Source organism: Argopecten irradians, chromosome 8 (genome assembly GCF_041381155.1).
Source record: "Argopecten irradians isolate NY chromosome 8, Ai_NY, whole genome shotgun sequence".
NCBI lineage: Eukaryota > Metazoa > Mollusca > Bivalvia > Pectinida > Pectinidae > Argopecten > Argopecten irradians.
Window position 1 is genome coordinate 35,823,953 of NC_091141.1, and position 16,043 is coordinate 35,839,995.

The 16,043-nt window shown below is 34.0% G+C and overlaps 1 protein-coding gene and 1 long non-coding RNA gene across 3 annotated transcripts in view; one reads left to right on the top strand and one right to left on the bottom strand.

The window, feature by feature from the left end:
- Positions 1 to 249: 249 nt before the first annotated feature.
- Positions 250 to 995, top strand: LOC138330232 (uncharacterized). The gene is made up of 2 exons (XR_011209543.1): positions 250 to 283; positions 319 to 995. It is a non-coding gene; the product is annotated as an uncharacterized lncRNA (long non-coding RNA).
- LOC138330231 (inactive phospholipase C-like protein 2) overlaps positions 992 to 16,043 on the bottom strand; it is a 37,557-nt gene continuing 22,505 nt past the window's right edge. For both annotated transcript variants that reach the window (XM_069277697.1, XM_069277696.1), the window contains 15 exons: positions 14,393 to 14,561; positions 13,929 to 14,024; positions 13,206 to 13,308; positions 12,296 to 12,475; positions 10,177 to 10,379; positions 9,530 to 9,659; positions 8,845 to 9,003; positions 7,728 to 7,825; positions 6,813 to 6,914; positions 5,250 to 5,441; positions 4,694 to 4,771; positions 4,322 to 4,375; positions 3,783 to 3,875; positions 3,227 to 3,322; positions 992 to 2,906 (listed from right to left, as the gene is read on the bottom strand). In XM_069277697.1, coding sequence (XP_069133798.1) covers positions 2,832 to 2,906; positions 3,227 to 3,322; positions 3,783 to 3,875; positions 4,322 to 4,375; positions 4,694 to 4,771; positions 5,250 to 5,441; positions 6,813 to 6,914; positions 7,728 to 7,825; positions 8,845 to 9,003; positions 9,530 to 9,659; positions 10,177 to 10,379; positions 12,296 to 12,475; positions 13,206 to 13,308; positions 13,929 to 14,024; positions 14,393 to 14,561 — 1,828 coding nt within the window. In that variant the 3' untranslated portion in view covers positions 992 to 2,831. The remainder of the gene's footprint in view (positions 2,907 to 3,226; positions 3,323 to 3,782; positions 3,876 to 4,321; positions 4,376 to 4,693; positions 4,772 to 5,249; positions 5,442 to 6,812; positions 6,915 to 7,727; positions 7,826 to 8,844; positions 9,004 to 9,529; positions 9,660 to 10,176; positions 10,380 to 12,295; positions 12,476 to 13,205; positions 13,309 to 13,928; positions 14,025 to 14,392; positions 14,562 to 16,043) is intronic.

Here is a 16,043-nt window from a genome sequence, read left to right on the forward strand (position 1 = left end):
GAGATCGGGTCAGTGTAACAGTGTACACAACAGAGAGATGGGTCAGTGTAACAGTGTACACAACAAGAGATCGGGTCAGTGTAACAGTGTACACAACAGAGAGATCGGGTCAGTGTAACAGTGTACACAACAGATGAGTCAGTGACACAGTGTACACAACACAGAGATATGGGTCAGTGTAACGGTGTAACAGAGAGATTGTACACAACAACAGATCGGGTCAGTGTAACAATGTGTACACAACAGAGAGGTGGGTCGGTGTAACATTGTACACAACAGAGAGGTCGGGTCGGTGTAACATTTGTACACAACAGAGAGGTCGGGTCGGTGTAACAGTGTACACAACAGAGAGATTGGGTCAGTGTAACGGTGTACACAACAGACAGATCGGAACAGTGTACACAACACACAGATCGGGTCAGTGTAACAATGTTTACAACAGAGAGATTGGGTCGGTGTAACATTGTACACAACAGAGAGGTCGGGTCGGTGTAACATTGTACACAACAGAGAGGTCGGGTCGGTGTAACAGCTGAATATATAGTTATACTTTATATAACCTTTTATTTTAATATTATATTCTAGATTTTTAATTGTTTAAACTCATTATACCACTACTGCTGTGCTTGTTTAATCATAATATATATCTGTTGATGTTTTAGTTATTTTTTGTTGGAGATTTGTTTTTAGAGAGAAATTAAGTCTTTTTATAAGTTTTACTTTCTGCACAAAAACAATAGTTAAGTGCTTGATGTCATAAAGATATACATAAATGTAAGAGTGTTGTTGTCATTGTTCACTTAGAGACATAGAGCATTCTTACATTTTGTATGGACCAATTTACCCAATATATATGTATGACATTTAAACCGTACAGGACAGTCGATCGTGGATCAGAGGATGTTAACAGGCTACTTATGTAACATGACATTTGTGAAACTAGTATCATTTTAAATAGTGTGGAGAACTATTCAATAAAAACATACAAATGTTCAGTCCAGGTTTTTATTGTTATTTACGGTTGTTATAGTCCTAAGTCCAGTAAGGGTCATTTAAGGATGTGACACGATGTAGAAAAATCAGAGTACCCGGAGAAAAACCACCAATCAGTTGTCAGTATATGGCAACTTTCCCACATGGGATTTGAACTTGCAAACCCAGAGGTGGAAGGCTTGTGGAAATATGCCAGATATCTTAAACACTTTGCCACCGAAATTCCATATTTATTAGTGAAATAACATATTTTATGGCAAGAGAAAATCACAATGAATATCAGAAATAATTCCTTCATCTGTCTTTGTATATTACAGAGTTAGCTCCCTTGTGGGTAGATATCTATTGTGACGTCATTATCTTGTTTGCGAAATTCGTGTTTGCTCGCAACATAACTTCACAATCAATGCCTACCCCCAAGGGAGGTAACTCTGTAATACACAAATACAGAATACGGCGGTCTTAACAAATCACAAATATGAGTATTGTCAGCTCATCAGAGGTAAAATTGACATTTTGGCAGGATATTCCATGAAATCAGAAAATAGGTTAAGTTAAAAACAAATACATGCATACATAGATCATAATAGTTTCATTTTAGTATTTCACCGAGATGTATGTTTTAGAATTTAGAAAAAATCAGTTTGGTTATAAATATATAATGTAATACCTTGTAAGCCACTTTATATTCCAGAAATATAAATCTTCAGTGTTATGACACGAGAGAGTTTGAATGCAAATACAAATGTTCCATAACTAATTATTTAAAACGTTTTTATAAATGCAAATTGTAATTTTATAAAAGCCCATTATCACAAATTTTTGTTTTTGAGAATATGTTTGAAATAACAAAAGACGCATAATTTTTTTTTATGTGAACTTAATTAAGTGTTTCACAGTATACATTTGCTATAATAGGCACAGGGACCTGGCACAAATTTCTAACAAACAGTATTTATATTATAGATACTATATTATATATATATTATATATATATATATATATATACTGTTGGTTAGAATGTGTGCCATGTCCCTGTGATAATAGGTAATGGTTCACAAAGACAAAATTAACATCATGGTAAAAATTTAGTTCCCAATAAGACACTTGCAATAAAAATTTATGAAAACAGGCTGTCTTTATATATATAAAGTACAATGAGCAGGTATTATCCATCCATTTTCTTCGTTGTATTACTGTTCATAACGTTTGAGATTTAGACAACCACTCTTCAAAATGGAAAAAAATATAAAAAAAAATTGCAAACATAATAGAAATTAATTAAATTATATTTTGCAGCCAGTAGAATTAAATGCTATATTATTTCAAAAACATCTCCTCAGAAAGGGGGATAATCCAAAGAAAGGGGGATAATCCATAGAAAAGGGGATAATACACAGAGAGGAGATAATCTGCAGAAATCCACATAAAAGGAGACCTAAGAGGTTTGGTTTAATCAGCTTCATCAACATTCATTACCTTAAAATTCTCAATATGAAAGCATTACAGAAGTTAAGGAACTTTCCTTAAAATTCAGTAATGCTTTCTTATGAAGTGTGTTACATTAAGGAATGCTGACGAAACTCTGGGACTACAATATTCTCTTACTGAGCAACAATAAATGATGAACAATTACAGAATTTTTAACCAAAAACACACAAACAAAAGAATGAAAAAGAAAGTTTCAATTCTATTACATGTATACACACATTTATGAACCAATGTGTCAATTATGATAAGGATTATCTCCCTCGTCATCAGATTATTTTAAAATCTATATATAAGCTAATATTGCACAAAAAATGTTTACAATTTTTAAATATTAAAATGATCCAGTGTTAGGAATGGACGTCCATGTCTTCGATGATTGGGGATTCTTTCAGTAAACCAGACACTGTGGCTGTTTCCTGAATCTGAAATATCAAAGAAATCAGCCAATATTAAACATATAGATATAGAGACAGTCTAAATCGTAAGGAAATGAGGTATCTAAAATGTCTGACACGTACACACTATCATGAATTATTGGTGCTCCAACTTTGAGTCACAAGTTCAAGACCTGACAGGAGATGTCAGATTTTGATCATAGGTCAATGTTTTGTCTCTGGGAACTTCAGATTCTTCCCTCCCACCTCTTCACAAAACAATCTTTTTTTTTTTCTTTCTTTTTAACCTCTTAACAAAATGTAAAATATGATAATAGTGTACCCACAGGTCATCATTATGAACTCACCTGTCTTAGATATTCTTCACATTCTTGTGACGCCTGAAACAACAGCTGAGCCTGGCCCTTTAGTACTCGAACATTCCAGGAGAAGTTATCTATGGCCTGGAACAAACAACAGTACATCTGATATACCATATAATTCTGAGTAGAGAGTGTATTCAGTTTCTCCTATAATTGTGACAAGGTTGCTAAGAAAAGATAACTCTGACTTTTACTGGTGTAGGGAAAAAAGACAGCTCACGTGCTACACATGAAATGACATCATCAATGCATTTGGGGACCATTGAAGATACCTTCATAAATTTTGATGAATTTAACAATGTTTTTCAGTGATGATGGCACAATCGAAATGTTTTAAACCACTGAATCATCACCTTTCTTTTGCAAGTACTGGTGGGAGAAAAATAATCGAACATGGGTCTGTGATGTGGACCGGGAAGTACATGTATATCATGTTGACCAACTCAAATCTTAAACTATGGTTGATTATCACACACATCTGTAAATAGCCATGGCAATAAACTGAATTAAAGATATACATGGATAAGTAGACACATCTTACCTTTTTTACTTTCTTCTCCCGAAGACCAGCTTTCTGACATACGTCCGTCAATTCTTCATGCCATTCTAGAGCTGCCCTACAGCAGTGTAGTAACTGTAAAAACAATGAAACAACTTATTTTTTCATAAAATCTTAAATTCCATACACAGCTAGAATTTTGTTGGGAAAATTAGGTTGACCACAGGGGTTTGTAATGGTAAACTAATGAGATCATGCTCTGTATTATATTAATTTTCATAAGTTTATCATTACAAACCCCTGTGTGTTTATTAAGATTCAGGTAACCTAAAAACTGACAAAAATCTTACAATCTTTAATAAATTAAACTCACTTTTCAACATTTGGTAAAAGAAATGCAAGAGGAGAAAATATGATACTGGAAGGGCTGGTGAATTAAAAGGTCAAGGTTCATCATAACATGATATTGAAAGTTTACATTAAGACATCCTCGATACTCCAGGGGTTACTATCACTGATGTTATATCAATATCAGTGATAGTAACCCCTGGAGAATTGAGGATGTTATTATGGTTACTTACCCTTTCATAGACTTTCCCACTGTTCTGTACCAAAAACTTGCAACTTTCTAGAAACTACAAAAAATGAATTATATAAAACTTATTTATCAACACTATAAAAAAGAATCAAGTTGATCCTAAGTGAGGGTGTAGTATTGTTTTATTCAAATCAAAAGCAAGCTCTACATCACAACCTTACTAAAATCTGTTCATGCCGCTTTGTCTCATTTTTCTTTCCAGCCAAACCTGAACATCTGAAGGTATCTAACTTGGTACTTACTGAGAAATTACAATAACAATCTTAAAAGTCAAAATTAAAGATGGCTTCCTGCACAATCATGCAATAAGTCAAGTTCAAATAGCATGAATATCATCAAATTCCAATAAGCTCACCTCTATGTTATAAAAATTCATAGCACTTTTTAACTTATTTGGAAGGTCCCCATCTGCTTCTAAAACAGGATAAGTTTTCTGAAAATAAAAAGTTAATGACATTTCATTACATTGAACACATGTTGCATTTAGATTAAATAATTTCAAAATGTAAAATTAACGTCTATTAACTTCAAACTCATATACTTTCACTACCTTTTTCATTATTTGAACTTTACAGTGCTCAGAGATTTGACTTTTTCAGTTGACCATACTTCTATTTACCTCGAGGCTCCACAATTCATAAAAAAATTTATTTCTACTTAGCTCCAAATTTTTAGCTTATTTGACCTCTACTTATCAAACCTTTACTAAAAAATTTTGCCCTTTGACCTCAATGAACTTTCACCCTTTTAATCTCCACTTAAGTCAATAAAAAGTTTGATCTTTTTAGTAAACACACTTTGGACTTACACAAATAACCTCTTTGACTCTAAACACATCTTGATCTTTACAATTTACCTTACCTTTAAACTTTTAACCAGTAACTTAAAATTAACCTTTGACCTTTACTGACCTCATGCTCCTTGGTGCACATGAAGTAGATAGAAGCATGCTGACTGGAGTTGGACACTCTGGTTGCTAAGAAACGAATACATTGTTTGATGTTTGCTGTTGGTGACAAGCTACATTTGTCCTTGAATGTGCGTAGGTCATCTTGGACATTTTCTCTCATGTCCATAGCATCTCTCAAAGGCTGGATAGATATCTAATGTAACAAACAAAATATAATAAATTTAATGAGAAGGAATACTTACTTTGAATGTTTATCATAAACCAAGAAAGAATACTTACTTTGAATGTTTATCCCCAACCAAGAAAGAATACTTACTTTGAATGTTTATCCCCAACCAAGAAAGAATACTTACTTTGAATGTTTATCCCCAACCAAGAAAGAATACTTACTTTGAATGTTTATCCCCAACCAAGAAAGAATACTTACTTTGAATGTTTATCCCCAACCAAGAAAGAATACTTATTTTGAATGTTTATCCCCAACCAAGAAAGAATACTACTTTGAATGTTTATCCCCGACCAAGAAAGAATACTTACTTTGAATGTTTATCCCCAACCAAGAAAGAATACTTATTTTGAATGTTTATCCCCAACCAAGAAAGAATACTACTTTGAATGTTTATCCCCAACCAAGAAAGAATACTACTTTGAATGTTTATCCCCAACCAAGAAAGAATACTACTTTGAATGTTTATCCCCAACCAAGAAAGAATACTACTTTGAATGTTTATCCCCGACCAAGAAAGAATACTACTTTGAATGTTTATCCCCGACCAAGAAAGAATACTTACTTTGAATGTGTATCCCCAACCAAGAAAGAATACTTACTTTGAATGTTTATCCCCAACCAAGAAAGAATACTACTTTGAATGTTTATCCCCAACCAAGAAAGAATACTACTTTGAATGTTTATCCCCAACCAAGAAAGAATACTTACTTTGAATGTTTATCCCCAACCAAGAAAGAATACTTACTTTGAATGTTTATCCCCAACCAAGAAAGAATACTTACTTTGAATGTTTATCCCCAACCAAGAAAGAATACTTACTTTGAATGTTCATCCCCAACCAAGAAAGAATACTTACTTTGAATGTTCATCCCCAACCAAGAAAGAATACTTACTTTGAATGTGTATCCCCAACCAAGAAAGAATACTTATTTTGAATGTTTATCCCCAACCAAGAAAGAATACTACTTTGAATGTTTATCCCCAACCAAGAAAGAATACTACTTTGAATGTTTATACCCAACCAAGAAAGAATACTTACTTTGAATGTTCATCCCCAACCAGGAAAGAATACTTACTTTGAATGTTCATCCCCAACCAAAAAAGAATACTTACTTTGAATGTGTATCCCCAACCAAGAAAGAATACTTACTTTGAATGTTTATCCCCAACCAAGAAAGAATACTTACTTTGAATGTTCATCCCCAACCAAGAAAGAATACTTACTTTGAATGTTCATCCCCAACCAAAAATGAATACTTACTTTGAATGTGTATCCCCAACCAAGAAAGAATACTTACTTTGAATGTTTATCCCCAACCAATAAGGAATACTTACTTTGAATGTTTCGTCGACCGTCTTGACTCCTATAGATTTCATACTTGGATAATTCCTTAGAGGTCGACTCCCAGGTACAAACTTATAATGATTAGTAGAGATCTGTAAAAGTAACACCCAAACTAAACGTTCTGTTATAGGAATAGAAGTGAAATATAACAAGAGATCAATGGACCATAACCTGATTATTGCTTTTGCTAACTTGGTTATTGATTTTACTAACCTAGTTACTGATTTTACTAACCTTCATGTAGCTATTGAGTTTGTTAAACTGGTTATTAATTTTGATTTTATTAACCTGGATATTAATTTTACTAACCTAGTTATTGATTTACTAACTTGGTTAGTGATTTTAGTAATATGGTTATTGGTTTTGCTAACCTGGTTATCCTTTTTATGAACCTGAGTATTGATTACTCAGGTCCTAACCTGGTTATTGATTTAACTATTAATTTTACTATCCTGGTTATTTATTCTGTTACAGATTTCTCTAACCTGGTTACTTATTCTTCTAACCTGGTTACCTATTCTTCTAACCTGGTTACTTAATCTTCTAACCTGGTTACTTATTCTTCTAACCTGGTTACCTATTCTTCTAACCTGGTTACTTAATCTTCTAACCTGGTTACTTATTCTTCTAACCTGGTTACTTATTCTTCTAACCTGGTCACTTATTCTTCTAACCTGATCACTTATTCTTCTAACCTGGTCACTTATTCTTCTAACCTGGTTACTTATTCTTCTAACCTGGTTACTTATTCTTCTAACCTGATCACTTATTCTTCTAACCTGGTCACTTATTCTTCTAACCTGGTTACTTATTCTTCTAACCTGGTCACTTATTCTTCTAACCTGGTTACTTATTCTTCTAACCTGGTTACTTATTCTTCTAACCTAGTTACTTATTTTACTTACCTGGTTATTGTTCCTGTTGGTCAGACCTACATGGAGAAACAATGAACACTTCTCTATTGGCTGGCCATTCTCTCCCAGTAGACTAACATGGCGGTAACCTTGAAATAAAGGAATAAAGTTTTATTGTAGATACCTCTAAAAAGCTATTTATAGCACATAACTGACCTTCATTTGATAGCTGTGACCTTGATTGGAGGTCAAGGATAGTCATTTTTGAACAAATATCACCCCTGCAAAACACAAATCTACGAAGAATTACATGAAAGTATATATATATCACAAGCATGCAATTCAATTTTCACAAACAAGACATGTGTCACTGAAAAATGGCTGGAATTCAACAATATAATGTGTATCATCATACAAAGTGTCAGCTTGATCAGACTAAAAAAATCAAAAGTGACCAATGACCTTGATCTATTTGACCTATGACCTTGACCTGAAAAACAACCTCAATCAACCACCTCTGGTAAGGAAGACCTACATTTCCTCCTAAACTATGAGTTTGACCAAGCACATGTACAGGAACTTGAAGTATTAAATGGGAACACATGAGCTGATAAAACTGCTACTGCAAATATGTAGCAAAATCTTTCTGTAAATGACACAATTATGTCCTCAAAAGAAAGCAATAAATATTGTTGGTGTTCAAATCCAGAATATTCCTTTATCAATAAAGTACTAGATATGGTTTAGGTCCTTTTTGACCCCAAAATCCCTCAAATTTTTAGAACTGTTATTAAGTATTTAATATATTGTTGCTTTTGACATATCTAGTACATCCCTGATTATGCATATTTTGTATGGTTACCATGGCAACTACAGCTGCAAAATTAGAAAACAGTCATTATAGTTAAATCAGAGATGTACTAAATATCTAAAATACAATAAACTAATTACTAAATAACAATTTTGAAAAATTCATGGATTTGGGGGCCAAAAAGGGCCCACTTTGATAGATGATATGGCCCAACAAGAGCTAAATCAATTATGTTTGGAAAAAAAAAAAAAAAAAAAATTATGTTTGAATCACATTTAGATTTTATTAATTTACCTGTCCTAATGTAGATAAATAGTCTCATGCATTGTCTTTGCTATTAGGGTTTTAGTTGCTTACCTGTCCTAATACAGGTAAATGGTATCGTGTATTGTCCTATCAGTTTGTCTTCCCCTATTAGGGTTTTGGCTCGGGCCTCAAATCGTACGAGAGCCAACTCCGGCATCTTTATCTGAAGTTCAAACGTTTCCTCCTCAAACATGGTGGCAAACGATGCAACTATAAATCAAAAAGAATAAAATATGTAAATATAACAATACATGATTTTAAGCTATTGATATATATACATATTTAGTGGGGGTTTTTCACAGGTATCCTCAGTAGTTGCTCTAAAGGAAAGGTACATCACAGAATTTGTATCTTTGGCATAATGACCTTTGACCTTCACATGAAAATATAATTATGCATGAATAAGCAGTGTATGGAGTCTGAGACTGAATAAGTTTTCAGGTATTTAATGACGATAGAGCTGGAAATTACAAAATTGTTGGACATTGTTTTCTGGCTATATTTAGTAACTTGTAGAGATTGAACAATTTAAGAGTGGCTATATTTAGTAACTTGTAGTACTGATGGGGCAATTTTAGAGTAGCTATATCTAGTAACTTGTACTGATTGAGCAATTTAAGAGTAGCTATATTTAGTAACTTGTAGTACTGATGGGGCAATTTTAGAGTAGCTATATTTAGTAACTCGTACTGATTGAGCAATTTAAGAGTAGCTATATTTAGTAACTTGTACTGACCTTCACCCTGGGAGGGTTTCGTCTGGTACATAGCCTCGTCAGCGGGGATTCCGATAATTTTCACAGTGACGTAGACTTTGGTACCCTCCATTCTTACCTTACTGTTAGAGAAATTCTGTCCACTAACAACCTAAAAGGAAGGAAGGAAGCACTGGATAAACAATGTATTCTCATGAGTTTACATTTTTGAGTATTTTGCAGACAATGAGGAATCTTGAAAATAAATTAACACAAAAATGTTTCAAATACAAGTAAAGTAGAAACATATCAAACTTAAAACCATCCTAGTACCTTTTAGCCCATTGGGCATCTTGAAGTTCTCAAAATCCTGTGTTTTCTGTCTTAAAATAATTGCCTTTGTCAATAACAACACATACAATCTTATGCATAAACTAACTTCAGTTGTAAAGGAAAATCCTGTAAGTACATAATAGCCCATTGGACCTTTAGTCTTCAATATTTTCAAAATCATAATCCCATGTTCTCTACCTTAAAACCATTTTTTCATACCCAGCACTATTGTCATCCAAAATTATTGCAGAAATCAATATCTGAACTTATACCTCCAGTGACTTTGAACTTTGACCTCTGGTGACTGTAAATTTTGACCTCTGGTGACTTTGAACTTTAACGTCCAACATCCTTACCTTGATGTGAAGGTCCATCTGCTGATTGGTCAGTTCGTCCTCGACATGAGAGACAGTGTTGGACTGACTAGGTTTAGGAGTGAAGTAGGAGTAGATGTCGCGGATGACCAGTGGCTGAAGGACATATCCGCACTGACCATTCTTCATAAAAAACGCTGTGTTTAACTCCGTAGGTAACCCAGGGGTCTGGTAGTTCAAGGCCACTAAACAAATCAACACAGATAAACAGTCAAACATATCTTAGTGACCACCTCTATATAAAAACCACCTGTTCAATAAGACCACTTTTCTAGGGCACTAATTTGACAATTTCATCATTTATAGATTTGATGTTGCGTTGTATTTTTCAGACAGCTTTTTATGGTTGATGTGGTGAATTTACTTGTAGGAAAAACAGTGAAAAAGTATATTTACGCGTTTGTGACGTCATCATCTCTGACGACAAATCTTGGTTCACTCTATTATTACGTTCATCAAAATCAGACCCCTTTGGTAAGGGTGTAGCTATTAAGATTTTTGATAATGAAATTTTGCACCCTGTGCATTCTATGCTTGAGTATTTGAGTTATCGTCAGCGACAAGGTGCCTCCCCGTTGTCTCCCTTGTTTGTTAACATGGAATTCACCTCCAAACCTTTGTTACGACATACTTTCCTTGGATACCTCAACGATATCCTTTCTCGTATAGGTGTAGATAGTTCAAATTTTAATGGCCATTCCTTCCGGATTGGCGCAGCCTCATCCGCAGCTGCTGCAGGAGTTCAAGACCATTTAATTCAATCTTTAGGTCGGTGGTCTTCAGATTGCTACACTCGTTATATTCATATCGATCCTATTTCCATTAAAAACTGCTCAGGATAATATGTCTTTTTAATATAATCTATATCTTCTCAAAACAAATATAGTTGGTATTTGTTTTTCATTTTATACTTATACTTTGTATATGGCTTTGGGGTTCTCACTCATATAACCATTCGTTCATTTTTTGGCTTTTAATTTAGGGGATTTTTTTACCCCAATCGCCATTCATTAGAATATATATATAACTTCAACATTTATTTAACTATTTGTGTTAGTTAAGTAATTGCATGCCCTAGGCAGTCTGGAGTCAAACCACTTCTTTAAGTAAGAGTCAATCTTCTGAGTCAAGTGGTTTCTCACAGTTATCGCTTGTAGTCTGGAGTCAAACCACTTCTTTAAGTAAGAGTCAATCTTCTGAGTCAAGTGGTTTCTCACAGTTATCGCTTGTAGTCTGGAGTCAAATCACTTCTTTAAGTAAGAGTCAATCTTCTGAGTCAAGTGGTTTCTCACAGATGCATGCGGCAGTCTTATCTTGCTATTGCTTCTCTGATTTAACGAGTCTATTTCTGCTTCTATAGGGTTTATCGAGTCTAGCTATTTTATTCTCTTAGATCAGAGTCAAGCTACTATCTTGGTACGCACCTGGCTTCTCTGTTCATAAGCAGAGTTAAGTTTGTGTACTGCGTTAGTTTTATATGTTTGTACTGAGTGAGTAGCCCCATATACGCCAAAGTTTTTAATATTATTTTGTATCATTTGTGGTTTATAGTCTTCGGGCTATCTTAATAAATATCTTAAGTCTTATCTGGTTCTTTGTGTTATGCATAAATTTACCCCATTATCATTGTAATGCCCATCACACATTGCTCATCAAGGATATTACAAACAATCGAAATCTATTTCTCTGAACATATAAGTCCACAACAATATGCATTATATCAGGAGTAATATCCTGGGTGTTGGCCAATCTTCAGATCAATTTATCGGCATACATAACCTACAAAATATCATTATAATTACAATGGATTGATTTTGTATCCAAACAAGTATCCTGAGTATTGCTGAAGCAATAGATGTCCCCTGCTGACCCCCACATGCAATTACAGTTACTTTTGTTGTTGACCTTTTTGACCCCAATTTCAAACAAAACCTATGCTATCTCATAGATAGATAGACAGACGGATGAAGACAAACACTATAGTCCCCTCCAATAGTGTTGGTCGAATCGGGTCTTATACCGTAGTTAAATTCAGGAGTCTTATAAAACTAGACCCATTTCTAGACTAGAATAGACACACGTCGTAATTACAAAATCTTACCCATCTGGCAGCCACAGTGCCAAAACTCGCACGGTAAAAAATTAGACGAGTTTATCCTGTTGGCTTTTGGGTAAATCCTGGAGATAAACCTTTTGTTGTAGTTGATGAACTCTTCAGGTCGATCACGACACAGCATCGTGGCTTTACTCTCGCCGAACGAACACATTTCATAGTACTTTTCTGAAAATTGAAACATTCTTCATAACTGTGTATGAACAAATCAGTTTTGTGTGCATTCAAATCTCATCAAAAAACGGAGTTATTGTTATGAAGAATACAGTAAAACCTGTCTTAGTGACCACCTCTGCATAAAGACCACCTGCTTAATATGACCACTTTGCTAGGGTCACAGATATTTACAGTCAGTGGTGAATTGATAGTATAAACCCCATTGATTTCAACAAAAGGCTACTGAACTTTATTTCTCGATAGATTGACCACCTGTCACTACGCAATTTGGAGCGCTACGAATGCGAATAAATTTATGATGGTCCTCTGTCTTTTAGTGGTTTTCAGTACCGAACGTACAGTGAACATTTTGCGGTCCATGTTTATATCAATACCTACTCAGACTTTATTTTAGAACCACCAGAAAGAGACTTTAATCCTTAAATATTTTAGAAGCATTGAGGATTAAATTTAATATTGCATTGTTAGCTTAATCACTTTAATATTTGAAACACTAAACATTAATAAATGGTCATTAAAACTTACAATACATTTGTCAAATGAAAATTTGCTAAATCAAGCTTTTTACTGGACAGGTAAAATTGAAATAAATTTTCAATAATTCAAATAAATCAAGTATTAGTTCATTCACTCCTAAAATTTTATAATGGACTTGACTTATCTTTGATTTAGAAGAGTCTAAATGTATCTTCAGGGGTGATTGAGATAACGCTGTACTTACGCTGCTGTATAGAAACTTCAAAGTCTTTAAAACCTCTGGATGCAAAATAAACAACAAGATCGGACAACTCCTTAGCTAACTTGAGGGTATGGCCACCGTCATCCTGTATCAAACAATTAAAATGATTGAAATTAAATTGTTCATTCTTAATGTGATCGCATGCCCTATAGAATATGAAAAGTTCTAAGGGAGGCAATCAGAGGCAGAAAGTCATGCAAGTAAATTTCAAAGTGTTTGTAACGTTGTCACATTTTTGATATGATTTTGTTTGTAACCTACATTTGGCAATGCCTACACATTTAATGGTGAGTGCTAGCGCCCCATATTGAATATGTACAATATAGGTATACCCCATTGATAGGCATCCTCAATTGTCAGGGGTTATGATCACTAATCTCTACACCCCTGTTATAGCAAAACTGAAGGTATTTTGTGTGACAGCAGATGAGCAGGTAGTTTGGTCCTTTGGTGTAAATAAAAAAAAATTAATAATGGTACGTTGTATGGCTTTTAAAGTTGAGTGTCACTCACTAGAAATCTTCAAAGGAAATCTCTGCTAGCCTGTGATTTGTCAGGTTTTTTTTTCTCCTGAACTGTTTTGCAATGACAGTGTCCAGGTGTGTATAGATCGTAAGTGATTATGACTCCTGGAAATCAAGGATGGCATACATAAAAAACATGTATTACATATAAGTATTTATACACTATGACCACATTACAAACCTTTTTCTTCTTCTTTTCCTCTCCTTCAACATCTTCCTCCTCCTCGTCTGACACCACATCCACATCCTTGTTGGCTGACTTTGGCAGCTTCTTATTCTACAGACATTCAAAAGAGAATGAATTCATCAAAGACAACCAATCAATAACCAAAGGAAATAAATGAATCGCCAAGAGGTATAATTCAAACAAGGGAGATAATTCAAGTACCAATGGATATAATTTAACTGCAATGGAAATTATTCAACCACAATTGAGATGATTTACCAAGGGAAATAATTTTGATCACATAAGGAAAGATTTCACAATTCCTTGACAGAGTAATATAATCTTCCTGGCAGGGGAGATAAACCAGGAAAGGGGAGATAATTATTGACAGAAAACAATTCCTCAAAAAAGGGAACATAATCTTTGCTGTTAGGGTAGATAATCAAGGGGAGATAATAATAGACAGTAGAATTATTCACCTTGATGAGGACTTTTCGTCTGAGCTCGTTAGGTGAGGGTAGTGCTTTTCTCTGTGAATCTGGTTCGTCATGATAAAGGTTATCGCCCAGAACATTTAGTAAGATCTCGGCCATTTGTCTCTGGTACTTAGGAGTACAATGATTCTCCAATGACAACACAACAGGGTACCTACAGAAGAAATCAGGAAAAATTGCTTAAATGTATGGGCTTATGAGTTCTGGGGAAGTCAGGTCAAAATCAAAATGTTTAGGAATGGCTTTTACCTAACTTCAAATTCATACATATTTTTTTTCTTTTTTTTTTTTTCTTTTTTTTTAACAAACTACTGTAGCGGATTCTCACAATAGTTTGCAAACAATAATTTTTTTTCATAACATGACAAAATTAAAAAATAGTGATATCAATGCTTATAATGAATTTTGGACATTTTTTTGATAAAATAAAATATGTTTTAATGTATGATTCCATTGATTTGGCATAGAATTATTTTTCCAAATCAGCAGTCAATTCCATTCCATTTTTTATTTTTTTTAATTTTTATTAAGTTATAAATATATATAAAAGAATTGGCAAATCAGAAAGCCAATATCAGATTTAGTTTGAAACAAAGAAACATTTATTATTGTTCTATATCTATACCACTTCCGACAGAGCATAAACAATACTCATCATTTGAACAATAACTGGAGTTAATATGTCTAATTAACACAAAAATGCTTACACTGGTAAAATAATTTATTTTGCTTTTGGTGCATTCACAATCAGTACTTCATTCCATAAAGGAGATAGTGCCACAGAATTTTTTTTTGGTATAGAATTAATTGTTTTTAGTGTTTTCATCTAGAAACAAAATTAGAAGCTCAAACTTTTCAATTGCGGAAATTGTGTAAAGTTTTGTAACTGAAGAAAAATACAAATTCGCCTGCTCCTGCTTTTTGATAAAGAAAAATACCATTTGTCAGCGGTGGAGCATCTTTAAATAATCCCCAGTGCAAAACTCTCGAAATCGTCTTATACATTTAGCTTATGCCTTATGGCATTGTGAGAAACAAGCAGTATTTGCGTATGCCATATGCCTTCTATAAATCTAATCTCTGCTTTGCCATTGTACTAAACCATTATTTGATATTCCATGGGTAATCCTTAGTGAATGCACACTTACTCTGAGATATACCATGGGTAATCCTTAGTGAATGCACACTTACTCTGAGATATACCATGGGTAATCCTTAGTGAATGCACACTTACTCTGAGATATACCATGGGTAATCCTTAGTGAATGCACACTTACTCTGAGATATTCCATGGGTAATCCTAAGTGAATGCACACTTACTCTGAGATATACCATGGGTAATCCTTAGTGAATGCACACTTACTCTGAGATATACCATGGGTAATCCTTAGTGAATGCACACTTACTCTGAGATATACCATGGGTAATCCTAAGTGAATGCACACTTACTCTGAGATATTCCATGGGTAATCCTTAGTGAATGCACACTTACTCTGAGATATTCCATGGGTAATCCTTAGTGAATGCACACTTACTCTGAGATATTCCATGGGTAATCCTTAGTGAATGCACACTTACTCTGAGATATACCATGGGTAATCCTTAGTGAATGCACACTTACTCTGAGATATTCCAT